Source organism: Hyla sarda, chromosome 1 (genome assembly GCF_029499605.1).
Source record: "Hyla sarda isolate aHylSar1 chromosome 1, aHylSar1.hap1, whole genome shotgun sequence".
Classification (NCBI taxonomy): domain Eukaryota; kingdom Metazoa; phylum Chordata; class Amphibia; order Anura; family Hylidae; genus Hyla; species Hyla sarda.
Genome location: NC_079189.1, coordinates 176,082,381 through 176,108,703, shown reverse-complemented (window position 1 = coordinate 176,108,703; position 26,323 = coordinate 176,082,381). Strand labels below are relative to the sequence as shown.

Below are 26,323 nucleotides of genomic sequence, written 5' to 3'. Positions count from 1 at the left end.
CGCTCAGTGAGGAGTACGTGCTGCAGCCGGCACACGGTCAAGGACGCAAGAACAGAACTTTGACATCATCTGTGCTCCCATAGAAATAAATAGAGCGAGTGCAGTCTACCAGTAGATGACAAGAGCTCCTCATTGAGAACCGTGTGGTACCATCCCAGAGATCGCAGGGGGCCCCAGCGATCGAACCACCGCGATCAGCTACCTATCCCCTATATTGCGGCTAGGGAATAACTACATTTCCGCCAGAGTACTCCTTTAAGGGAAGTCACTTTCTCCCAGCACTTAATGATGCAGTCACGTGGGAGGGAGTAACACACCACCACCAGAGAGTGTGCAGAATATACCCAGCCAGGCCAGGCACATGAAATGTGGAGGAGGAATTGAGCTAATTTCTCCTCATTTCATACCCAATCCCCTCCGTTTTATGTTCAGTCAATAAACATGAAATGGAGGAGACTGAAAATGAAATAGGAAAATCTGCTATATAAAATAAGGGAATTGGCTGCATGAAATGGGGGGGGGGGGGGGAGATTGGACATGAAATGGGGAGAATGGTCATGTAATGGAGGGGATTTCACCATTTGTTTATTATATTACAATCGCATATCAAATTTGCAATATTTGCCTCCATAATTGTTATCTCATTTTCCCCAAATTGTTCAGCTCTCGTAGAAATATAATGGTATTCCTAATAAAAAGCAACACAGTACTTTAAACAAAAAAAAAAAAGTTTAATTCTGAACCAAAAACAACAAAAAATGTGAAAAACCATATACAAAAATATTTTTTTGTTGGCAAACAATGTCCTTGAGGAAATTCTCTCTCTGCTATTCTTCACATGTAAGCAATTTCTATGTAGTTTTACAGTGTGGACGTTATTCCTTCCATTATTACTGCGAATTATAAGTGCTGGTTCTATGGAACACTTAGCCCATAAGGTATCCGCTGCAAGCAAAAAGAAAATACATATCAAAATGTTACTGCTTGTAAGAGCATTTTTCAGACAGTATATATATTTCTATTTCCTGTATGGTGAAATGATCGCCTAGTGTTTGGTTTCCCTATTTTAAATCAATAATGTAAGCTGGAAAACAATAAGTCCTCAATAAATAGCATAGCACTACAGTTATTAAAGAGGTTATCAATATTAAAAGGGGTTACATGTTTTTTAATATGGTACTTCAATGATTATAATAGGTGACTTACACATACAGCGCCGTTTCGCATTTGCTTGTGCTTCGTCGGGCCTCAGAGGCCCGACGAAGCACAAGCAAGTGCGAAACGGCGCTGTATCCATTTGTGTTGTACCCCCGCCCACTTTGTGTGTCTCCCCCCTTAGAATTAGGAAGAACTTCTAATAGAGAAGCAAGAAGTGGTGAGTGCCGTCATTTCTGTATACTACAACTAAGACTTTTTATGAGGCTACGCTGCCACTGCAGCCATGTTCTTCACGAGTGTATATTAGCTACAGCCCACAGATAGGAGTTTATTCTTATTATAATCTTGTAGCTCCCCTTAAAATGGCAACTGGTTCTGAATTGAAAAAACTACTTACGGCAATTTCATCCTCATGAAGACTCTGGCCATGAAGAAGCTCAACAGGACACAGACAAAGCCAATAAAAAGCAGAAGGAATCTATTCAGCTTGGGAATATTTGGTGCGTTAGACCTATCAAGAATTATAAAACCTAAACCTCCCATTGTAAATAGGAAGCTTGAAGCTAGGCCTTCCATTATATACTGCCCATTCACCCTGTGGGAGAAAAAAAAAAGAGGAACAATAAGAAAAAATGCTTCACCTGTTAAAATTTTTTGAGAATTCTGTATGCAAATTTGATCTTTATTTCACATGGTAAATGATTATAAATAAGTAAAGCGCACCTTTGAGAAAAGCATGGTAATATTTTGTTTCATGTACAGAGATACTGACCTTATAAAGGGGAGATTTATTAAAACCTGTGCAGAGGAAACATTGCCCAGTTGCCCATAGTAACCAACCAGATTGCTTTTATTTTTAACCACTTGATTTTTCCGCCTCACCTTCTAAAAATCATGACACTTTCAATTTTCCACCTAAAAATCCATATGAGGGCTTGATCTTTGAGCCAACAATTTTACTTTGTAATACCATTAATAATTTCACTACAAAATCTACGGCAAAACCAGAAAAAATATATATTTGTGGGGCAAAACTGAAAAAAAAAAAAGCCATTCTGTCATTTTTTGTGGCTTCCGTTTTTACGCAGTGCAGTTTTCGGCAAAAATTGCACCTTATATTTATTCTGTAGGTCTATACAGTCGCAAGGATATCCAATATATAGGTTTTATTTAATTTTACTACTAAAAAAAAAAAAAAATTACAACTAGATGCACCAAAATTAATATGTTGAAAAATGTCCTCTTCTGACCCCTATAGCTCTTTATTTTTCTGTATAAGGGGCAGTATGAGGACTCATTTTTTGCGCAGTGATCTGAAGTTTTTTTATCGGTACCATTTTTGTTTCGATCTGACTTTTTGATCACTAGAATTTTGTTACATGTACGCCATTGACCATGCGGTTTAATTAACAATATATTTTTATAGTAGTGACAATTACGCACACGGCGATACCACGTTTATTTTTATTTACACCGGTTTTTTTTTTTATGGGAAAAGGGGGGTGATTCAAAATTTTATTAGGGAAGGGGTTAATTCACATTTATTAACACTTTTTTGCAATGTTATAACCCCCATAGTGTACTATAACTTCGCACACACTGATTTCCTACACTGATCGCTGGCATTGATCAGTGTTATCGACGCATGACTGCTCCTGCCTGGATCTCAGGCACGGAGCAGTCATTCAGTGATCGGACAGCGAGGAGGCAGGTAGGGATCCTCCTCGCGTCCTGCAAGCTGTTCGGGACGCCGCAAGTTCACCACAGCGGTCCCGATCAGCACCACTCAGCTAACCAGCAATGTTTACTTTCGTTTTAGACGTGGCAATCAAGTTTGATCACATCGTCTAAAGGGTTAATGCCGGACATCAGCCTGATCGGCGATGTCCAGCATTAGCCATGGGTTATGGTTGCCTATAGCAACCGGGATCCACCGGATATAATGCGCGCTCACCTGCTGAGCGCTTGTCATACCTCAGGAGCCGCAGATGGACGTTAATGAACCGTTAATGAACGTCCATTTGCGGCAAGGGGTTAAAAAGGCCTCTAAAAAATAAAAGAAGTGATCTAACTGGTTGATATGGGAAACTGGTCAACATTTTCACTGCACAAGTTTTGATCAATCTCCCTTATAGTGTATTCAGGTAAATATTTTTTGCAGAAGGGACCAGAGGATGTGCAGCCACATTGGTCATTACTTTTCTGTTCACTAATACAGATAGTGAATGGCTAGAGAACTGGCTTACACGACTTGTGCCAAATATGTTGTGCGTCTTAGACACTCCTCAGCCTTGTTGAAAAGGGGGTGTGGCTTAGTGGGGGGGGGGGAAGTAGGTGACTTTGCATAAAAGAAGTGTGAATTAGGTAAAACTATCTACAGATGCACCCAATTTACCAAAAACATTAGCAACTGTGATAAATCTGGTGCATTAACAGACTGTTACTTAAGTTGGCTACACACAAGAATAAAGTCAGCTACTGTTTATAGAGTACCTTTCATCAAACAAAGTTTTGATATGTTATAGATGAATCAATAAAGAACTACTTTCTGATTGTTTTCCATAAAAAAATTTGATTTCTTTTATGACTTTTTAGTGTTTGAAAATGTGACCACTAGGGGGGGTCTCCCTAGCAGTCCCTGTCCGCAAGCCTTTGTATACATTTTGGATCCATGCCGGCCTGGCACGTGACGAGCTCAACGCAGCTCCCCGCCTGTTAATGAGACAAACTAAAACAAAGCAGAAGACCACCAGCAGGTAATTTACACGATAGGTGAGGAACTCTTACCAAAGGTGGTTGTGTGGACTCACACACAACAATGGTCAGTGTGAGTGAGGTTGTAGGTCCGGTCTGCAGCCTTCCTCAACCAAATGATTCATGCAGCAACTTCGTGGAGTGGAATGGGATTCAGCAGCGCTGACCAGGATAGGCACATCAGGTAAGGAAAGAAGGATTTACTGGATAAAATGCAACACGTTTCACCACCTGTCAATCAGACAGGCAGGAGCGAGAGCTGTGCCCGCAGCACAGCAGGGCGTGCTCCTGACTGGTCGGCCGTGTCACCAGGCTCCTCCCTGAGGAGGAGAGCCGACACGCGCTGGCCAGATGTCAGTGCAGCGCGGCCCTGCATGAACAGAGGATTGGGTCTGCAGTCTTCCTATATATAAAAACTCTGGAAGTTTTATAGATTATACTTTATATAGAGGAAGAAGGGCGGAAGAAGAGCTTCATCTGACGTCACGCCTGCCGGGCCACGCCCCCTTCCTCACTCACACATGGTCCTCAGAGTGAGCAGCAGAGATACCTGAAGATGAGGTATATCTGCTGTTTTAAGAGAAAATGACACCGGAATAGTGTTAGCGAATCAGGGACAGCTGGGGAGGGGGATTAGGGAAAGTTTAGTTGATGATAGGTACTCTTTAATAATTCATATGCACAGTTTTTATCACTTAGTCACCAATGTACATCAAGCATTAACTGTGCATGTTAGGTTGCCTTCCTACATACTTTGTGCTGGGATCTTATTTTTGATGGAAAAAAGGTTACATTCTTGGAGCATGTTTGCTAAACATTTAGCAAGTGGCATAAAGTTAAAGACCAAAGAATGTTAGTCAACCTACAGATTATATATATATATATATATATATATATACATATACATACACACATTATGCATTAGCCAACTCACCGGTAGGCCAGAAAAGCCACTGGTCGCTGGTGACCATGCTCATCTGTCATTGAGCCAACACTGGGTGGTTCCACAATAACATCATAAATTATTCCTAGATAGAAAGAAAACATAAGAAACAGGAGTAGTAAGAGCATCAAAAGGTCGGATGTGCAAAACATGTAGGTCACCCAACATTACACTTTATATGTAAAAACATGATAGCAGTTCTGAGTGACAAACATGACATCAAATGATTCCATAGCACTTGGGCACTCCAAACTTATAGCAATGCTGCAGCTTTACCACAAAAAAATATCTACGTCAAAGAGGATAACATATGGCAAGCCAGTGGAGCTAAGAGACAGAATGTGCTGTGACTTTAAAAAGCCAATGCATACCCTAAGCTTCATATTTTTACTGACATTTATTAACCCCTTCCCAGCAATTTTTCCATCTCTTTTCTAGGAGCTGTAACTCTTATTTTTCCACATACAAAGCTAGATGAGGGCTACTTTTTGCGGGAACAATTGTACTTTATTTTACACTCTTCAATTTTATTTTTTTTTATTTACTGAAATTCTGCAACTTTTGAGGGATTTAGTTTTTGCACAGTTCACTTTGCAGTAAAAATTTAAATGAACTTTTTCATCTATGGAGCTATAGGATAGCTCATTTCTTGTGCTTTACCATACTACTGTATAGCAGTGAACTGTCTAATTGGTGACCTTTTAGTCCAGCATGTCTGAGACAGACTGTACAAGAAGATCTCTCTATGGCAGGCATGGAGGCCTTCAGAAGGCACTGCCATCACCTGCCCAATGCCTTTCCTACAATGAAGCATGGTGGTGGCAGCATCATGCTGTGGGGGTGTTTTTGAAGACTTTCTGAATGCACTGTATGTGTATTAATGCCAATGAGGAGCCTAGAGTATTTTTTAACCCTTAACCCCTTAAGGACCAAGCGTTTGTTTTTTTGCACTTTAGTTTTTTCCGCCTTACCTTTTAAAAATCTTAACCCTTTCAATTTTGCACCAAAAAATCCATATGAGGGTTTATTTTTTTGCACCCCCAATTCGACTTTGCACCGACAGTCATTTTACCCAAAAATCTACGGCGAAACAGGAAAAAAAAAATCATTGCGCTACAAAATTGAAGAAAAAACACCATTCTGTACATTTTGAGGGCTTCCATTTCTACGCAGTAAATTTTTCAGTAAAAATGACACCTTATCTTTATTCTCTAGGTCCATACGATTAAAATGATACCCAACTTATATAGGTTTGATTTTGTCATACTTTTGGAAAAAATCATAACTACATGCAGGAAAATTAACACATTTAAAATTGTCCTCTTCTGACCCCTATAACTTTTTTATTTTTCTGCGTAGGGGTGGTATGAGGGCTCATTTTTGCACCGTGATCTGAAGTTTCAATTGGTACCATTTCTGTTTTGATCGGATTTTTGATCGCTTTTTATTCCTTTATGATATAAAAAGTGAACCAAAATAAGCTGTTTTTGATTCTAGAATTTTTTTGCGCGTACGCCATTGACCGTGCGATTTAATTAATTATATATTTTTATAGTTCGCACATTTATGCATGCGGTGATACCACATATGTTTATGTATATTTTTATTATGTTCATATATATTTTATATGGAATTTGGGAAAAGGGGGTGATGTAAACTTTTAATAAGGAAGGGGTTAATGTGAGTGTTTTTAAACTCACTCACTATATTTTTTTAAATATATATATATTTTTTTTTGCACTTTTATTTTGCACTTTTATTTTATTTTATTGCACTATATTTTTTTAAATATATATATTTTTTTTTTGCACTTTTAGTCCCCTTAGGGGACTTTTAGGAGGAATCATTTGATCCCTCATACAGATCAATGTGGTTCCATAGAACCACATTGATCTGTGTGCTCTGCGCTCGATTGATAAAGCCTAGTCTTGCCAGGTTTCATCATTCTGAGCGCCGATGCAGGCACATGAGGAGAGGTAAGCCCTCCAGCTACGTCAGCGGTGGATCATCCCCCGGAACGCCCCCCCCCCCCCCCCCGCTCACGTGCTGTGGGGTGGGGTTGGTTGGGTCAAGGCTTGGGGCGATCCACCCCACTGGACCACCAGGGATGGGCTAAAGGCACCTTTAGATGCCACTGTCAGCTTTGACAGCGGCGATCTAAAGGGTTAATAGCTGGCCCCCAGCTACAGGAATCAGCTGGGGGCCTGCCGGTACGACGCGGGCTCGAGTCGGGAGCCCACTTCATACCCAGTTAACGGCAAATGGACGAGCATAGACATCCATGGTCGTTAACAGGTTAAACGACACAGGGCATACATGTACATCTTGCTCCCAATCAGGGTGTATGAAGTGTGTTCACATGCTGAGCTTGCTTCATAACAGAGAAGTCCAGGCATTAACCCTTCAGAAGCCAAAAATCAAAGTTGATTGCAGTTTCCAAGGTGGTTACAAATGCATTGCCGGTCCTTTTGTAGGGTGCCATCAGCCTAGCTGTCTCTGTGCTGTCAATCTTCTTTCTGCTTCCTCAGCCTACTTCTGCAGGCTAGAGAAGCAGAGCACTGATAACACTGATCAATGCTGTGCTACTGCACAGTATTTTTCAGTGTTTGCAATTGAAAGATTGCAGGTAGTAGACTTAAATTATAATGTTAATGAAACTGTATAGCAAATAGTGTAAATGTAAAAAAAAAATAATAATAAATACCAAATTCCAGAATTGCTGATTTTGGTAATTTTATATTCCAGAAAGGAAAATTAATGAAAAACGCAATCAAAGAGTCCAGTCAAAACAAAAATGGTGAAGATAAAAACAACAAACACTAAAGGTGATCCTGAAACAAAAAATAAATAAATAAAAAAATAAAAATAAAAAAAAAAAGAGCCCTCGGTACTGCCCTGTATACAATGAAATAAAATTCATTATAGGAGTCAGAAGACGACACTTTTAAGCAAACTTTTTTTTAGTACAAAACAGTTAAAACATTTTAAAAAGTAAATCAGATAAATCCTGTATGAATTGGGTATTGTTTTAATTGTATAGACCTATAAAATAAAAAGTAACTGAATATATGTTTTTTTCCATTTTGTCTCAGAAATAATTTTCTCGGGCTCTGGTGTAGATTTTGAGGTAAGATTTTGTGACAGGTGATGCTATTTCATAGTACAATTGGTCACACATAATACAAACCCTCACATGGCTATTAACCCCTTAAGGACGGAGGGTTTTTCCGTTATTGCATTTTCCATTTTTTACTCATCACCTTCTAAAAATCATAACGCTTTAAATTTTGCACCTAAAATTCCATATTGTGGCTTATTTTTTGCGCCACCAATGATACTTTGCAGTGACATTAGAAAAAAAAAAATTTTGTAACTTTTGGGGGCTTCCGTTTCTACGCAGTACATTTTTCGGCAAAAATGACACCTTATCTTTATTCTATAGGTCCATATGGTTAAAATGATACCCTACTTATATAGGTTTGATTTTGTATTACATCTAAAGAAAAATCAACTACATGCAGGAAAATTTATACGATTAAAATTGTCATCTTCTGACCCCTATAACTTTATTTTTCCATGTACGGGCCAGTATGAGGGCTCATTTTTTGCGCCGTGATCTGTAGTTTTTAGCAGTACCATTTTTATATTGATCAGACTTTTTGATCGCTTTTTATTCATTTTTCATGATATAAAAAGTGACCAAAAATACGCTATTTTGGACTTTGGAATTTTTTTTGCACATAAGCCATTGACCGTGCGGTTTAATTAACCATATATTTTTATAGTTCGGACATTTCCACACGCGGCGATACCACATTTTATTTACACAGTTTAAATTTTTTTTTAATGGGAAAAAGGGGGGTGAATCTTACTTTAACTTTATTTTTACACTTTTTTTTTGCAGTGTTATAGACCCCCTAGTGGCTATTGCACTGCACATACCGATCTCATACACAGATCATTGCCGTGCATTGACATGGCAAAGATCAGTGTTATCGGTGGTCGATTGCTCAAGCCTGGATTTCAGGCTTGGAGCAATCAATCGCCGATTGGACGTGACTGAGGCAGGTGAGGGGACCTCCGCTCACGTTCTAGCTTATCAGGACATTGCGATTTAACCGCGATGGTCCCAATCAGCCCGACTGAGCTGCCGGGAAGCGCTTACTTTCATTTTAGACGTGGCAATCAACTTTGAACACCAGGTCTACAGGGTTAATAGCACGCGGCACCAATCGTTGTGCTGCGCGCTATTAGCCCAGGGTCCCGGCTGTCATTAGCTGAAGGGACCGACACGGCGTGACCCCGCGTTATATACTGGGACCGGGCGCAGTGCGTACAGGTACACCCGTGTCCTTAATAGGTTAAAAGGAGACTTATGGCTGTTAAAAAGAGGTACCGTATATGCCGGCGTATAAGACGATTAGGTGTATAAGACGACCCCCAACTTTTACAGTTAAAATATAGAGTTTGGGATATACTCGCCATATAAGACTACCCCTCCTACCGCGATGTATGGTACCTTGTAGTTCCCCCACAATAGTAGGCCGCTCCCCCCACATTTGTAGGCAGCTCCCCCCACATTAGGTCAGCAGTTCCCCCACAATAGTAGGCAGCTCCCCCCACATTAGATTGGCAGCTCCCTTCAACAGACATACAGCTTCCAGCCATGTACAGTGTATGGCTGAAGGCTGTATGTCTGTACTGGTCTGCCCACACAGTGTTCCGATCACCGCTCCTCCGGCCCGGGTCACCATCTACTGCTATGGCCTATGGACAATAGCAGTAGGTGCCGGGACCGGTGACCGGATCACTTAAGATAGCACGGCCGGTAACTCACCAGGCCCCGGTCGGCGCACATCCTCCTGGTCCTGCGCTCCTCTGCCTCTATGGTCACTGATGTCCCGGACAGCCTTTGCCGTGCTGGGAGTTGTAGTTTCACAACAGCTGGAGGCACCCTGGTTTCTAGTATACAGAATTGGTTTTTACTTGCTCTGGCCGGCCCCCGCCTGCAGCCCCACACGGGAGCTGGCCTGGGCAGATAATCAGAAGTTTTCCTATCCCGGACCTCAATACCTGAAGTATAAGACGACCCCCGACTTTTCAGAATAAAATTCGGGGTTAAAAAGTCGTCTTGTACGCCGGGATATACGGTACTCCGACGAAAAACATCTTATCCCCTATGCAGCGGCGAGACTCACGGGTCGACAGCGGCGGTTACTCCATGCCCCCTCCATTAATCTCTATGGGAGGAGGCATGACAGCTAGTACGCAGCAGTCATGCCTCCTCCCCATAGGCATGAATCTGGCATGGAAAAATCACTGTGTGTCCATTTTTTTTAACCTATGGAAGATTTTTTTTTTTTTAGACCCTTAACCTAGGATGTTAAGCACTGCATAGCACTGATCAGTATCTGCAATCTAAAGATTGCAAAAAATAGTCCCCAGTGGGAACAAAAAGTGTGAAAAAAGGAAATAAAAACTTTAAAAAAAGGTGTAAAAATGAGCCGTCTGACCACAGTGCTCTCTGCTGACACCTCTGTCCAGAGTAGGAGCAAATTCCCATAGAAAACCTCTCCGGACAATTACTAAAATGGACAGAGGTGTCAGCAGAGAGCACTGAGGTCAGACAGAAAGGAAATTCAAAAAGAAAAGAACTTCCTGTTGAGCATATAGAAGCTGATAAGTATTGGAAGGATTAAGATTTTTAAATAGAAGGAATTTACAAATCTGTTTAACTTTCTAACACATACTTCAAATGTTTTGTTAAGGTGCAGTCATTGATATAACTGCTTGGCGTAACAAAAGTTAAGTCAGTAAAAGTGGCTTGGACACAAGCAAAAATTATGTAGAATAGCCTGCTTAGCTGTTTTCCACATTAGCGTTTTGCCAAACTTCTTTAGAAGCTGTTCAAGTGTATTTACGCACAGCATATTTTCCAAGTTATACAGGCCTAAGGCCACCACCTCTAAATCCTCCCTGGTCTGTAAAAATGTAAAGCAGTTTTCCTATTTTGAAACCTATGGTATATCCACAGGAAATGCGATATAGACGTGACAGATGCAGGTCCAATGCTTGGCCAGGATGTAGCAAACAGGTGACTGGGATTATGAAAACATCTAACCAGGCAATTCTATGCAACTTTTCCTAGTATCTAAGGCTGGGTTCACACTACGTTTTCTTCCATACGGGAGCGCATACGGCAGGGGGGAGCTAAAACCTTGCGCTCCCGTATGCCTTCGTATGCTCTCCCGTGTGTCATTCATTTCAATGAGCCGGCAGGAGTGAAATAATCGGTCCGGTCGGCTCATTTTTGCGCCATATGAGCTTTTACGACTGGACCTCAAACCGTGGTTGACCACAGTTTTAGGTCCGGGGGAAAAGCGCATACGGCGCAAAAATGAGCCGACCGGACCGATTATTTCACTCCTGCCGGCTCATTGAAATGAATGACACACGGGAGCGCATACGAAGGCATACGGGAGCGCAAGGTTTTAGCTCCCCCCTGCCGTATGCGCTCCCGTATGGGAGAAAACGTAGTGTGAACCCACCCTTAGCCAGTTTTACCAACAGTAAAAGATGCTGTTGAATATACCAAGGATATTCTTATGGTAGCTTCGGCTTTCTGCTACGTACTTTAACTCTTGACAATGGCGAGATTTATCAAAACCTGTCCAGAGGAAAAGTTGCTGAGTTGCCCATAGCAACCAATCAGATCCCTACTTTTATTTTCCAGAGGACTTTATAAAAATGAAAGAAGCGATCTGATTGGTTGCTATAGGCAACTCAGCAACATTTCCTCTGGACAGGTTTTGATAAATCTCCCCCATTAATAATTCTTGTCACATGTTGACATTTTGAACACTGTCCAGCCCCACTGAATAATCTGTATCTTGATTTTCTGGAGAGCAATACTGCATATCAGAACAGCTTGCTGGGGTAATAGAATTAAAGAAGAAAAAAAAAGGGAAATGTCAAAACGCCACAACGGACAGTACAAACAGAGACTGCCAAGACTGCTGCTGATCTTGGGGCTGGAAAAGCTGGGTTACTGCTGTTATAAGATTCTAAATTTGAAGTAAACAGGCCCCCTTCTGGAGATAGCGAGGTGTCAGACAGACACTTATGACCTACTTTGTTTATAGGGGATACATTCAGATGGGGATAAGCAGACTGATGGGTACAGATGCCCTTGAGTTCCTTTATAAGTCCCCTAGGCTAATTGCACAAGGGTCCTTGATGGTGTCAAGATGGAAACCCGGTGACCTGTATCAAGGAGTAGTCCCCTTTTTGTGCTGCCATAGTCACAATCAGCTGCAAAGAAATGGCCGGGATCAGAGGAATCTCCAATCTAAGTTGTTAGTGCAGGAATTAGACTGACAAGAGAGTAAACAAAAGTTCAGAGATCTGATTTAGAGCCACCACATCAAAAAAGTTTTAATATAGTGACATGAAATATGTTTCCCACAAAAAACAGTTGGTCTATACAAAATCATTGTCTGATGACACACGTTCCCTTCAAGATCGAGTACAGAGAAAAGGTCTATATAATGTTTAGGGGTGCTTGTGATGGAAGCTGTGAGGGGTCTTCAGAAAAGTACTGACTGACTGAATCAATACGGTTCAGCCTCCGCAATAATTGGAAAAGCTGAAAAAAGATTTGTGGTACATTTGGTTTATAGATTTTAAAGCAGAAATGCATCAACGTAAAAAACCAAAAAACAAACAAAAAAGAAACAAGATGTCTGAGGCAGGTTTATAGGAGTGATTTTTATGTATGTGAACAAGCCCTTATTCGAGTTTTTCTGATCCTTGTAGAAATAGGCGGGGTTCACAATAGAATTCTGCAATGCATTCCACGTATGTACCAGCAATCTGCCAAAATGGGGCTGAACTGTATGTACTGGTGCCAGCTGACACATTAGCAGAGGAGGATGCAGGGTGCCCCCATAAAGTATACCCAGTGTGCCCATGACAGGACAGAGAACCCGGGCACCAGCTGACATCTCAGTAGAGGAGGATGCAGGGTGCCCCTATAGAGTATACCCAGTGTGCCCAGGACAGGACAGAGAACCCGGGCACCAGCTGACATCTCAGCAGAGGAGGATGCAGGGTGCCCCTATAGAGTATACCCAGTGTGCCCATGACAGGACAGAGAACCCGGGCACCAGCTGACATCTCAGCAGAGGAGGATGCAGGGTGCCCCTATAGAGTATACCCAGTGTGCCCATGACAGGACAGAGAACCCGGGCACCAGCTGACATCTCAGCAGAGGAGGATGCAGGGTGCCCCTATAGAGTATACCCAGTGTGCCCATGACAGGACAGAGAACCCGGGCACCAGCTGACATCTCAGCAGAGGAGGATGCAGGGTGCCCCTATAGAGTATACCCAGTGTGCCCATGACAGGACAGAGAACCCGGGCACCAGCTGACATCTCAGCAGAGGAGGATGCAGGGTGCCCCTATAGAGTATACCCAGTGTGCCCATGACAGGACAGAGAACCCGGGCACCAGCTGACATCTCAGCAGAGGAGGATGCAGGGTGCCCCTATAGAGTATACCCAGTGTGCCCATGACAGGACAGAGAACCCGGGCACCAGCTGACATCTCAGCAGAGGAGGATGCAGGGTGCCCCTATAGAGTATACCCAGTGTGCCCATGACAGGACAGAGAACCCGGGCACCAGCTGACATCTCAGCAGAGGAGGATGCAGGGTGCCCCTATAGAGTATACCCAGTGTGCCCATGACAGGACAGAGAACCCGGGCACCAGCTGACATCTCAGCAGAGGAGGATGCAGGGTGCCCCTATAGAGTATACCCAGTGTGCCCATGACAGGACAGAGAACCCGGGCACCAGCTGACATCTCAGCAGAGGAGGATGCAGGGTGCCCCTATAGAGTATACCCAGTGTGCCCATGACAGGACAGAGAACCCGGGCACCAGCTGGCATCTCAGCAGAGGAGGATGCAGGGTGCCCCCATAAAGTATACCCAGTGTGCTCATGACAGGACACCTCCTGGGCACCAGCTGGCATCTCAGCAGAGGAGGATGCAGGGTGCCCCCATAAAGTATACCCAGTGTGCCCATGACAGGACAGAGAACCCGGGTACCAGCTGACATCTCAGCAGAGGAGGATGCAGGGTGCCCCTATAGAGTATACCCAGTGTGCCCATGACAGGACACCTCCTGGCCACCAGCTGACATCTCAGCAGAGGAGGATGCAGGGTGCCCCTATAGCTCACCTCCAGTGATGAGGAAGTAGGAGACCACCACCATGGCATAGACCGTCATCGCGGAGGGCATGTGCAGCCATGAAGGCTTCTTCAGCTTGAGGTTCGGACACTCCAGCACGGTAAACGGCACTCGGTAGAGGCTCTCCATCCTGCAGCTCCCTGTAAGAGACACACACCCTGAGCACAACACGGGGCTATGTGAACGGAACGGGGACAGCCTTCTGCGGACACTTACCACCAGCGACCTCCAGGGGAAGAGAACAGCGCACGGACCGGAGCTGCACAGGCCTGACGTGGCGCCGCAGCCGGAGAGGGGCGGGCCCAGAGACCGGAAGTGCATTCCTCCAGGAGGGGGCGTGGTCACTGTCGGGGAACGTGCAGTGTTTTGTATGGCGCTCTAGCTGCCCTGCACTACAGAGCCCAGCACGCCCACACAGAAGAGGTACAGGTGTCTAACCTAACAAAGACCCCCGTACTTATATGTTTTATCTAAAATAGAAATAACATATATTCCATATAAAGGCTGGTCTAGGCCATTCCATATCTACCATTGGACACTATTTCTACGTAATAAGGGGGAGATGCATCAAAACCTGTATAGAGGAAGAGTGAGGTCGTTGCCCATAGCAACCTATTAGCTTGCTTCTTTTTTTTTTCCCCCAGAGGCCTTTTTAAAAATAAAAGAAGCAATCTGGTTGCTATGGGCAACTGCCCCACTCTTCACAGGTTTTGATGCATATTCCCCTTAGGGTAATGTCACACACAGTGTATCCAAATCGTATTTGATGCAGCGGATGCACTTCCATCAGTCCCAGAGCGAGCTACCTGCTGCAGCCAGGTAGCTCTGTGTGTCAGCTTGTTACTGCCGGCAGGTAATCCGCTGCTATGAGCAGACATACAGAACTGCAGGGAGTTCCAGATGTTGCAAACCTACAACTCCCAGCATGTTGAGAGTTGTGGTTCAGGCAACATCTGGAGGTCCGCAGGTTGAAGACCACTGCTCTATACTGTACGCTATGCCCGGGCTGCAAAAGGTAAACAAAATAAACTTAAACTCCCCTTCCCCCTGAAACCGCCATAAGTTACAAAAATACTGTGATACACATATTTGGTCATACCACCCAGCCCTACATCCACTGCATCAAATACGCTTCAGATGTGCTGTGTGTGACCCTACTCTAAAAGGGGAACTCTGGTACTTAAAAGGAAAACGGTCATCCTGTTCACCAACAATAAACCCAATACACTGGGTTATAGTGTGGGTGAACAGGAGACCGATGAGGGGTCATTTACATACCTTAGGTCCAGAGTTATGTCCCCCCGAAGATACTCTTCTATCTTCACTGAATTGCGCGCTGCAGGAGGAATCCGTTGGCTGTATTTGCATATTCATCAGCGCTGATCATGTGAGCTCCCAGTCAGCGCATGTGCTCATGATACAGCATGGAGTCCAGCACCGATAAATATGCTAATACATGTATCTCTATGGGAGAGCCGGAGATAAACAAGCAGAGAGGTAGCACTGAGAAATTTTAGGGGCATCTGCTGCTGGCAGATTTTCCAATTTAAATATTTCTGGGTAGGGATTATGCAGGTACCCGTAGTGTTCATTCCATACACATAGGTCCAAATTTATCAACATGTCACAGATAGTGATGTCGCGAACATAAAATTTTCGGTTCGCGAACCACGAACGCGAACTTCCGCAAAAGTTCGCGAACCGGGCAAACCGCCATTGACTTCAATGGGCAGGCGAATTTTAAAACCCACAGGGTCTCTTTCTGGCCACAATAGTGATTTAAAAGTTGTTTCAAGGGGACTAACACCTGGACTGTGGCGTGCCGGAGTGGTATCCATGGCAAATTACATAGTTGATGCAGAGTCTGGTTTTAATTCATAAAGGGCATAAATCACCTATTATTCCTAAATGGTTTGGAATAACGTGCTTTAGCCCCCTTTAGGCATCACATAGTTAGATTCCCCCCTTTAGGCAGCACATAGATTCCCCCATGTTAGGCAGCACAAAGTTAGATTTGAACCCAAGGCCCCAGTGCTGCAAGGCAGCAGTGCTAACCTCTGAGCCACCATGCTACCCTTAGCATACATCTAATATCCACGGTTGCTAAAATGGACCGAGATGTCAGCAGAGAGTACCAGAAAAATTAAGCATGTACACATGCCTGAAAAATTTGGTATTGTTCCAGCCGCTTCTGTAGCAGCGCCCAGAAAAATTGTAGCACCAGAAAAAGTGCAGCAGCAGAGGCCAGAAAAATTAGGCATGTACACATGGATGAAAAATTGTGTATTGTCGCAGACGCAGCTGTAGCAGCAGCCAGAAAATTGCAGTACCAGAAAAAGTGCAGCAGCAGAGGCCAGAAAAATTAGGCATGTACACCTGGCTGGAAAATTTGGTATTGTCGCAGCTGTCGCAGCTGTAGCAGCGCCATAAAAATTGCAGCACCATAACAAGTGCAGCAGCAGAGGCCAGAAAAATTAGGCATGTACACATGGATGAAAAATTGGGTATTGTCGCAGCCGCAGCTGTAGCAGCGCCCAGAAAAATTGTAGCACCAGAAAAAGTGCAGCAGCAGAGGCCAGAAAAATTAAGCATGTACACATGGATGAAAAATTTGGTATTGTCGCAGCCGCATCTGTAGCAGCAGCCAGAAAAATTGCAGCACCATAACAAGTGCAGCAGCAGAGGCCAGAAAAATTAGGCATGTACACATGGATGAAAAATTGTGTATTGTCACAGACGAAGCTGTAGCAGCAGCCAGAAAAATTGCAGCACCAGAAAAAGTGCAGCAGCAGAGGCCAGAAAAATTAGGCATGTACACCTGGCTGGAAAATTTGGTATTGTCGCAGCTGTAGCAGCGGCCATAAAAATTGCAGCACCATAACAAGTGCAGCAGCAGAGTCCCGAAAAATAAGGCATGTACACCTGGCTGGGAAATTTGGTATTGTCGCAGAAATTTCTGTTTGTTTCGCAAGGCAGAAAGTGCCCTAAAACATTGCGGCTTGAACCCTAGTTGGTGGCGGATAAGTCACACAAGTCATCCGGCATTCAGAGTTCAAATACAGCAGCGTGTGGACCATTTTTAGCCCAAGGCAGCTCATCTGATCAGGCCTTGTTCAGTCAAATGTATCGCCCACTGTCAGTCCCTTCGGGATCCATCCCTCATTCATCTTAAGAAAGGTGAGGTAATCCAGACTTTTTTGACCAAGGCGACTCCTCTTCTCAGTGACAAAACCTCCTGCTGCACAGAAGGTCCTTTCTGACAGGACACTTGAAGCGGGACAGGCCAGAAGTTCGAGCGCAAATTGTGATAGCTCAGGCCACAAGTCAAGCCGGCACACCCAGTAGTCAAGGGGTTCATCGCTCCTCAGAGTGTCGATATCTGCGGTTAAGGCCAGTTAGTCTGCTACCTGTCAGTCAAGTCGTTCTCTGATGGTGGACCCCGAAGGGCTGTGGCGATGCGTAGGACTTAAAAAGCTCTGCATGTCCTCCATCAACAGCATGTCTGTACAGCATCCTGTCCTTGCCGGCGTGTTCGTGGGAGGAGGATTACTTTCACCTCTTCCCCTGTTAGATCCCTGTTGTGCTGTGACATGACCATTATACGCTGTGTACAGCATACCTCTTAATTTATTTTGGACCTGCTGAATCCTTTCCGCCTTGCTGTAATGCGGTAACATGCCAGGCACTTTATGTTTATACCGGGGGTCTAGTAGCGTGGACACCCAGTACAGGTCATTCTCCTTCATCCTTTTTATACGAGGGTCCCTCAACAGGCACGACAGCATGAAAGACCCCATTTGCATAAGGACGGATGCTGAGCTTCTCATGTCCCGTTCCTCGTCCTCAGTGATGTCAGGGAAGGTATAATCTTCTTCCTCCCAGCCATGTACAACACCACGGTAACCAGATAGGTGACAAGGAGCACCCTGGGATGCCTGCTGTGGTTGGTCTTCCTCCTCCTCTTTAAAGCCACATTCCTCCTCTGACTCCTCTTCCTCACAATCCTCTTCCAGCGTTGCCGCAGGTCCAGCAAGCGATGTTGATAAGGCTGTTTCTGGTGATGATGGTGTCCACAACTCTTCCTCTTCACGCTCATCTACTGCCTGATCCAGCACTCTTCGCAGGGCATGCTCCAGGAAGAAAACAAACGGTATGATGTCGCTGATGGTGCCTTAGGTGCGACTGACCAGGTTTGTCACCTCCTCAAAAGGACGCATGAACCTACAGGCATTGCGCATGAGCCTCCAGTAACGTGGCAAAAAAATTCCCAGCTCTGCAAATGATGTCCTAGCACCCCGGTTATACAAATATTCGTTGACGGCTCACTGGCATGTTGTTTCGTCGCTGGATATCTGACAAGTGTGCCATGGCCGTGTAGGAACACCTGAAATGGCCACACACCTTCCTGAACTGCTTCAGGACATCCTGTAAGCCTGGGTACTTGTACAATCAGATTACACACATGTGCCACGCACGGCACATGTGTCAACTTGCCCAACCTCAATGCCACCAACAAATTTGTTCAGTTGTCACAAACCACCTTGCCGATCTCCAGTTGGTGCGGAGTCAGCCACTGGTCCACCTGTGCGTTCAGGGCCGACAGGAGCGCTGGTGCGGTGTGACTCTCTGCTTTGAGGCAAGTCAAGATGGCGTGACACTGCCGTATCCGGGATGTGGAATAGCACCTGGGGAGCTGGGGGGGGGGGGGGGTGCCGGTGATGTGGAGCAAGACGCAGCAGTGGAAGAGGATGCTTGTACTGACGTGTTGATCCCATAGGCGTTTGTGATGTGACATCAAGTGCCTTCGCAAAGCAGTGGTGCCTAGGTGGGTGTTGGACTTCCCAAGACTCAGTTTCTTCTGGCACAGGTTGCAAATGGCCTCGCTGTTGTCAGAGGCAGACACACAAAAAAAATGCCACACTGCTGAGCTCTGCGATGACGGCATTCTGGTGGTGGCAACAGCATGCGTTGATTGGCGTCCCGTCTGGCTGACCCCGGGTGCCGATGCATGCTGTCTGAATGTGCCACTAGCTCCTTGCGACGACCTCCCCCTGCTTCCAACTCGTCTCCTCCTCCTCTCTGTCTCCCCATCTAAACTTTCCCCCTCTTCTTCTCTTCTAGCGGGCACCCACGGACACATCGTCATCATCAACACCTTCACCGCTATCTGACACCTCAAGAAAGGAAGCAGCAGCGGGTACAACATCATCATCACACCGTACGTCCATGTGTGTAATGCTCCCTGACTGAGACATATCCCTGTTAACTAGATCCTCTAGCAATAATGGTTGCGCATCACTCGTGTCTTCAAACTGATGTGTAAATAACTCCTCTGACGGATCAAGTAAAGCTGCTGTGGTGCTAGAGTTGGTGGTGGCGGCAGGCGGGCAAGTGGTAGCATGAGAGGTGCTCGAAGCTAAGCTAGAGGAGAAGGACAGTGCGTCAAGGTTCCGAGCGGAAGCTGTAGTAGATTGGGTGTCTTGTGATAGCCAGTCAACTAAGTCCACAGAACTTTGGGGGTTCAGGGTACATGGCCTCTGAACACTGGCCATTCTAGGGCCAAAGGGAATCCCAACACCACGACGGCCCCTGCGGGGTGGCCTTCCTCTGCCTGTAATTTTTTTTGGTTAAATTTCCACAAGTGTCACACCAAATGTGATTTGCACTAGGGTGACTGAACTGACAGTGACGACTGATTTTATTTAACAGCCAAAAAAGTTTTCTTTTTTTTTAATTTGCACAACTGTCACACCTAATGTGATTTGCACTAGTGTGACAATGAGCAAAAAAGCTTGCCAGCGGGGTTCCCCTTTTAACCAGCGGTTCCCTCCCAGCCAGGGTGCCTCCAGCTGTTGCAAGACACACGGACTGATATCTTTCAGCCCTTTGAATACTGTAGTATTGAAGGAACTTAAGTGTGACATTTCTGCACTATGGATGGATACCACAAATGTTTATTTACATTATTTTATTTGAAAAATGGAAAAAGGGGGATTATTCAAATTTATTAGGAAAGGGCTTATTCACATTTATTCTTCCAATTCTTTTCACAATTTTTTTGTCCCTATAGGGACTACTACAGGCAATCTTTTGATTGGAATTCAAGGAAGGACTGGTGGGGGAAGGGAATCTCAGCTCCACTTGAAGTAAAAGGTATTCTTTAATAAAGTTCCATTAAAAGAGAAAAATAGACAAAACAAACAAAATCACACGTGCATGGTGGGTTAAAAAACGCACATAACACCTTCCACCTGCAACCTTCTCAAAACGGTGAGCTGAAGTCTTTTTTCTATTTTTCTTTTTTGAATCTTTTGATTGCAAACACTGATCAATGCTATGTCATAGCACAGCATTGATCAGTGCTGTTGGCGCTCCACTTACACAGGCTCCTGAGATTGTATTCCTGAAGCACTGGTCGGACAGCGCAGAGGCAGCTAGGTATTACCCTGGTCCCGAGAAATTCATCTTCTTAAAATTTCACCTAAGGAGCAGCAGGCCCAGTGTATCACATTTGGCAGTGAGCAGCAGGCAGGAAGCAGTTAGTTCAGGAGAGAACTGGCAGAGGAGCTGATGGTTGAGGGAGATTAGAAATGTAGATGGGTAATAGCAAAGAGTGAAGCATAGGAGAGAGGGGTACCAGGAGACAGCCAGCAAAAGGGAATGGGTCAGGAGATGCAGGCAAGAGAGTGTGAAGCAGTAGGCAAGAAATATCTGGCAGTGGGAGACAGGCAAGAGACATCTGGCAGCGAAAGACAGTAGTCAACGAGACATCCGGCAACCAATCAGATCACTACTTTTTTCACAGGCCTCTTTAACCCCTTAACCCTTTAACGAAGCAGGACGTATATTTACGTCCTGCGCCGGCTCCCGCGATATGAAGCGGGGTCGTGCTGCGACCCCGCATCACATCGCATCGGTCCCGGCGCACATCAACGGCCGGGACCCGCGGCTAATAACACACATCGCCGATCGCGGCGATGTGCGGTATTAAACCTTTAGAAGCGGCGGTCAAAGCTGACCGCTGCTTCTAAAGCAAAAGTGAAAGTATCCCGGCTAGTCAGTCGGGCAGTTCGGGACTGCCGCGGTGAAATTGCGGCGTCCCGAACAGCTTGCAGGACACCGGGAGGGCCCTTACCTGCCTCCTCCGTGCCTGAGATCACGGCAGGAGCAGTCAAGCGCCAATAACACTGATCACAGGCATGTTAATACACGCCAGTGATCAGTATAGGAGATCAGTGTGTGCAGTGTTATAGGTCCCTATGGGAGCTATAACACTGCAAAAAAAAAAAGTAAAAAAAAGTGTTAATAAAGGTCATTTAGCCCCTTCCCTAATAAAAGTTTGAATCACCCCCCTTTTCCCATAAAAAAAATATAACAGTGTAAATAAAAATAAAAATAAACATATGTGGTATCGCCGCGTGCGTAAATGTCCGAACTATAAAAATATATCATTAATTAAACTGCACGGTCAATGGCGTACGTGCCAAAAAATTCCAAAGTCCAAATAAGCGTATTTTGGTCACTTTTTATACCATTAAAAAACAAATAAAAAGTGATCAAAAAGTCCGATCAAAACAAAAGTCGTACCGATAAAAACTTCAGATCACGGCGCAAAAGATTAGCCCTCATACCGCCCTGTACGTGTAAAAATAAAAAAAAGTTATAGGGGTCAGAAGAGGACATTTTTAAACGTATACATTTTCCTGCATGTAGTTATGATTTTTTCCACAAGTATGACAAAATCAAACCTATATAAGTAGGGTATCATTTTAACCGTATGGACCTACAGAATGATAAGGTGTCATTTTTACCGAAATATGCACTGCGTAGAAACGGAAGCCCCCAAAAGTTACAAAATGGCGTTTTTTCTTCGATTTTGTCGCACAATGATTTTTTTCCGTTTCGTCGTGAATTTTTGGGTAAAATGACTGATGTCACTGCAAAGTAGAATTGGTGACGCAAAAAATAAGCCAAAATATGGATATTTAGGTGGAAAATTGAAAGGGTTATGATTTTTAAAAGGTAAGGAGGAAAAAATGAAAGTGCAAAAAAGGAAAAACCCTGAGTCCTTAAGGGGTTAAGGACCAAGCCCATTTTGAGCTCCAGTGGAAAACAAGTGGGAAACAAATGTTTTCAAATCAACTGGTGCCAGAGAGTTAAAAATATTTATAAATTACTTCTATTTAAAAATGTGAAGCCTTCCAGTACTTATCAGCTGCTGTATACTACAGAGAAAATTGTGCCGTTCTTTCCAGTCTTACCACAGTGCTCTCTGCTGACACCTCTGTCCATGTCAGGAAGTGTCCAGATTAGAAGCATATCCCTATAGCAAACTTCTCCTGCTCTAGACAGTTCCTGACACGGACAGAGGTGTCAGCAGAGAGCACTGTGGTCAGTCTGGAATTTCTCTGTAGTATATCTGTAGTACACAGCAGCTGCTAAGTACTGGAAGGGTTAAGATTTTTAAATAGAAGTAATTTACAAATTAGTATAACTTTCTGGCACCAGTTAATTTGAAAACATTTTTTTTCCCCCACCGGATAATTACCAGGCTATTTTTTTTTTGCAGGTCTGACCTGTGTTCATTTATGCATTAATAACTCTGGGATGCTTTTACTTATTCTGATTCCAAGATAGTTTTTTCGTGACATATTCTACTTTAAGATAATTTTCATCGATATTTGCACGATTTCTCTGTGAAAAATTACCAGATTTCATGAAAATGTAGTATTTTTCTAACTTTGAAATTCTCTGCTTGTAAGAAAAATGGACATTCCAAATAAATAATATATTGATTCACATATACAATATGTCTACTTTATGGTGACATCATAAAATTTACATGTTTTTACCGTACTTTTTGAAGACACTAGAGGGCTTCAAAGTTCAGCAGCAATTTTCCAAATTTTTACGAAAAGTTTGAAGTGGATTTGAGGGGCCTCTCTGTAAGAAATCCCCCATATATTACCCCATTATAGAACCTGCACCCCTCAAAGTATTTAAAATGACATTCAGAAAGTTTCTTAACCCTTTAGGTTTTTCACAGGAATAGCAGCAAAGTGGAGGAGAAAACTTAAAATCTCCATTTTTTACACTAAACTGTTGTTGTAGCCCCATTTTTTCATTTTTAAAGGAGAAAGGAGAAAAAGCCTCCCAAAATTTGTAACCAAATTTCTCTCGAGAATGGAAATACCTCATATATGTGGATGTGATTGCTCTGTGGTGCACTAGAGGGCTCAGAAGGGAAGGAGCAGAATTGGGCTTGCGGAGAGAATTTTGCTGAAATGCTTTTTGGAGGGCATGTCGTATTTAGGAAGTCCCCATAGTGCCAGAAGAGAAAAACTAAATAAAAAAAAAATAAAATAAAAAAACAGATGGCACACTATTTGAGAAACTACACCCCTAAAGGAACATAACAGGGGGTGCATTTACACCTTACTGGCGATTGACAGATTATTGGAACAGTAGCTGTGCATATAAAAAATTTTATTTTTCATTTTCTCGGACCACTGTTCCAAAAATCTGTCAGACATCTGTGGGGTTTAACCCTTTAACGAAGCAGGACGTATATTTACGTCCTGCGCCGGCTCCCGCGATATGAAGCGGGGTCGTGCTGCGACCCCGCATCATATCGCGTCGGTCCCGGCGCTCATCAACGGCCGGGACCCGCGGCTAATACAACACATCGCCGATCGCGGCGATGTGCGGTATTAACCCTTTAGCTTTGACCGCCGCTTCTAAAGTGAAAGTGACCCGGCTGCTCAGTCGGGCTGTTCGGGACCACCGCGGTGAAATCGCGGCGTCCCGAACAGCTGACAGGACACCGGGAGGGCCCTTACCTGCCTCCTCGGTGTCCGATCGGCGAATGACTGCTCTGTGCCTGAGATCCAGGCAGGAGCAGTCAAGTGCCGATAACACTGATCACAGGCGTGTTAATACACGCCTGTAATCTGTGTAAAAGATCAGTGTGTGCAGTGTAAAAAATAAAATAAATAAAAATATGTGGTATCGCCGCGTGCGTAAATGTCCGAACTATAAAAATATATAATTAATTAAACCGTACGGTCAATGGCGTACGCGCAAAAAAATTCCAAAGTAAAAAAAAGCGCATTTTTGGTCACTTTTTATACCATTAAAAAATGAATAAAAAGTGATCAAAAAGTCCGATCAAAACAAAAATCATACCGATAAAAACGTCAGATCACGGTGCAAAAAATTAGTCCTCATACCCCCCTGTACGTGGAAAAATAAAAAAGTTATAGGGGTCAGAAGATGACATTTTTAAACATATAAATTTTCCTGCATGTAGTTATGATTTTTTCCAGAAGTGCGACAAAATCAAACCTATATAAGTAGGGTATCATTTTAACCGTATGGACCTACAGAATAATGATAAGGTGTAATTTTTACCGAAATATGCACTGCGTAGAAACGGAAGCCCCCAAAATTTACAAAATGGCGTTTTTTCTTCGATTTTGTCGCACAATGATTTTTTTTTCCGTTTCGCCGTGCATTTTTGGGTAAAATGACTAAAACGAAAGTGCAAAAACGGAAAAACCCTGAGTCCTTAACCCCTTAAGGACTCAGGGTTTTTCCGTTTTTGCACTTTCGTTTTTTCCTCCTTACCTTTTAAAAATCATAACCCTCTCAATTTTCCACCTAAAAATCCATAATGACTTATTTTTTGCGTCGCCAATTCTACTTTGCAGTGACATTAGTCATTTTACCCAAAAATGCACGGCGAAACGGAAAAAAAAATCATTGTGCGACAAAATCGAAAAAAAACCCCGCAATTTTGTAACTTTTGGGGGCTTCCGTTTCTACGCAGTGCATATTTCGGTAAAAATGACACCTTATCATTATTCTGTAGGTCCATACGGTTAAAATGATACCCTACTTATATAGGTTTGATTTTGTCGCACTTCTGGAAAAAATCATAACTACATGCAGGAAAATTTATACGTTTAAAAATGTCATCTTCTGACCCCTATAACTTTTTTTATTTTTGAATTAATTATTTCTGAAGTTTTTATCGGTATGATTTTTGTTTTGATCGGACTTTTTGATCACTTTTTATTCATTTTTTAATGGTATAAAAAGTGACCAAAATACGCTTTTTTGGACTTTGGAATTTTTTTGCGCGTACGCCATTAACCGTACGGCTTAATTATATATTTTTATAGTTCGGACATTTACGCACGCGGCGATACCACATATGTTTATTTATTTTTTTTTTTTACACTGTTTTATTTTTTTTATGGGAAAAGGGGGGTGATTCAAACTTTTATTAGGGAAGGGGTTAAATGACCTTTATTAACACTTTTTTTTTACATTTTTTTTTGCAGTGTTATAGGTCCCATAGGGACCTATAACACTGCACATACTGATCTCTCATGCTGATCACTGGCGTGTATTAACACGCCTGTGATCAGTGTTATCGGCGCTTGACTGCTCCTGCCTGGATCTCAGGCACGGAGCAGTCATTCGCCGATCGGACACCGAGGAGGCAGGTAAGGGCCCTCCCGGTGTCCGGTCAGCTGTTCGGGACGCCGCAATTTCACCGCGGCGGTTCCGAACAGCCCGACTGAGCAGCCGGGTCATGTGATCGGCGATGTGTGGTATTAGCCGCGGGTCCCGGCCGTTGATTAGCGCCGGGACCGACGCGATATGATGCGGGATCGCGGCGCGATCCCGCTTCATATCGCAGGAGCCGGCGCAGGACGTAAATATACGTCCTGCGACGTTAAGGGGTATTCGAGTTTTTTTTATTTGACTATGCTACAGGGGCTGTAAAGTTAGTGTAGTTCATAATATAGTGTCTGTACCTGTGTGTCATGGTTTTCTCACAATTCTTCTGTGATTTTCACTCTTTATTTCTATATTTATTTATAATATTTATTTTTATCAGCATATAAAATGACTGTTGTCTCAGATTTTTCCCAGCTTGCAATGCGGCCGAGACCCGACTCACTGACGCCCCCTGACGTGACACCCCCTGATGAAGCGCTGTAGCGCGAAACGTACGCTGGGGTAAGTGCAGGTGGCATCTGGCTATACATTGGTTTACTTTCATTCACTTATCCATGCATTTTGTAGTGCTCATTACTGGTATTCATGTGTATTTCACTATTGTTATGCAGCTCACTACATGTATGTGTTGTAATCAGGCCTATGCCCCTTGTATTTTCTCAGTCCTGTGCACTATGCTTGTTAATTT

General features: G+C 43.7%; 1 protein-coding gene and 1 long non-coding RNA gene across 2 annotated transcripts; one reads left to right on the top strand and one right to left on the bottom strand.

Moving 5' to 3' along the window:
- Positions 1 to 708: 708 nt before the first annotated feature.
- OSTC (oligosaccharyltransferase complex non-catalytic subunit) lies at positions 709 to 14,447 on the bottom strand. Its single transcript, XM_056564450.1, has 5 exons — positions 14,323 to 14,447; positions 14,097 to 14,246; positions 4,847 to 4,940; positions 1,556 to 1,753; positions 709 to 945 (listed from the first exon to the last, which is right to left on the bottom strand). The coding sequence occupies exons 2-5, from the start codon at positions 14,233 to 14,235 to the stop codon at positions 927 to 929; spliced, it is 450 nt and encodes a 149-aa protein (XP_056420425.1). The 5' UTR covers positions 14,236 to 14,246; positions 14,323 to 14,447; the 3' UTR covers positions 709 to 926.
- LOC130361452 (uncharacterized) lies at positions 14,439 to 26,302 on the top strand. Its single transcript, XR_008891009.1, has 3 exons — positions 14,439 to 14,529; positions 20,177 to 20,259; positions 26,039 to 26,302. It is a non-coding gene; the product is annotated as an uncharacterized LOC130361452 (long non-coding RNA).
- Positions 26,303 to 26,323: the final 21 nt, after the last annotated feature.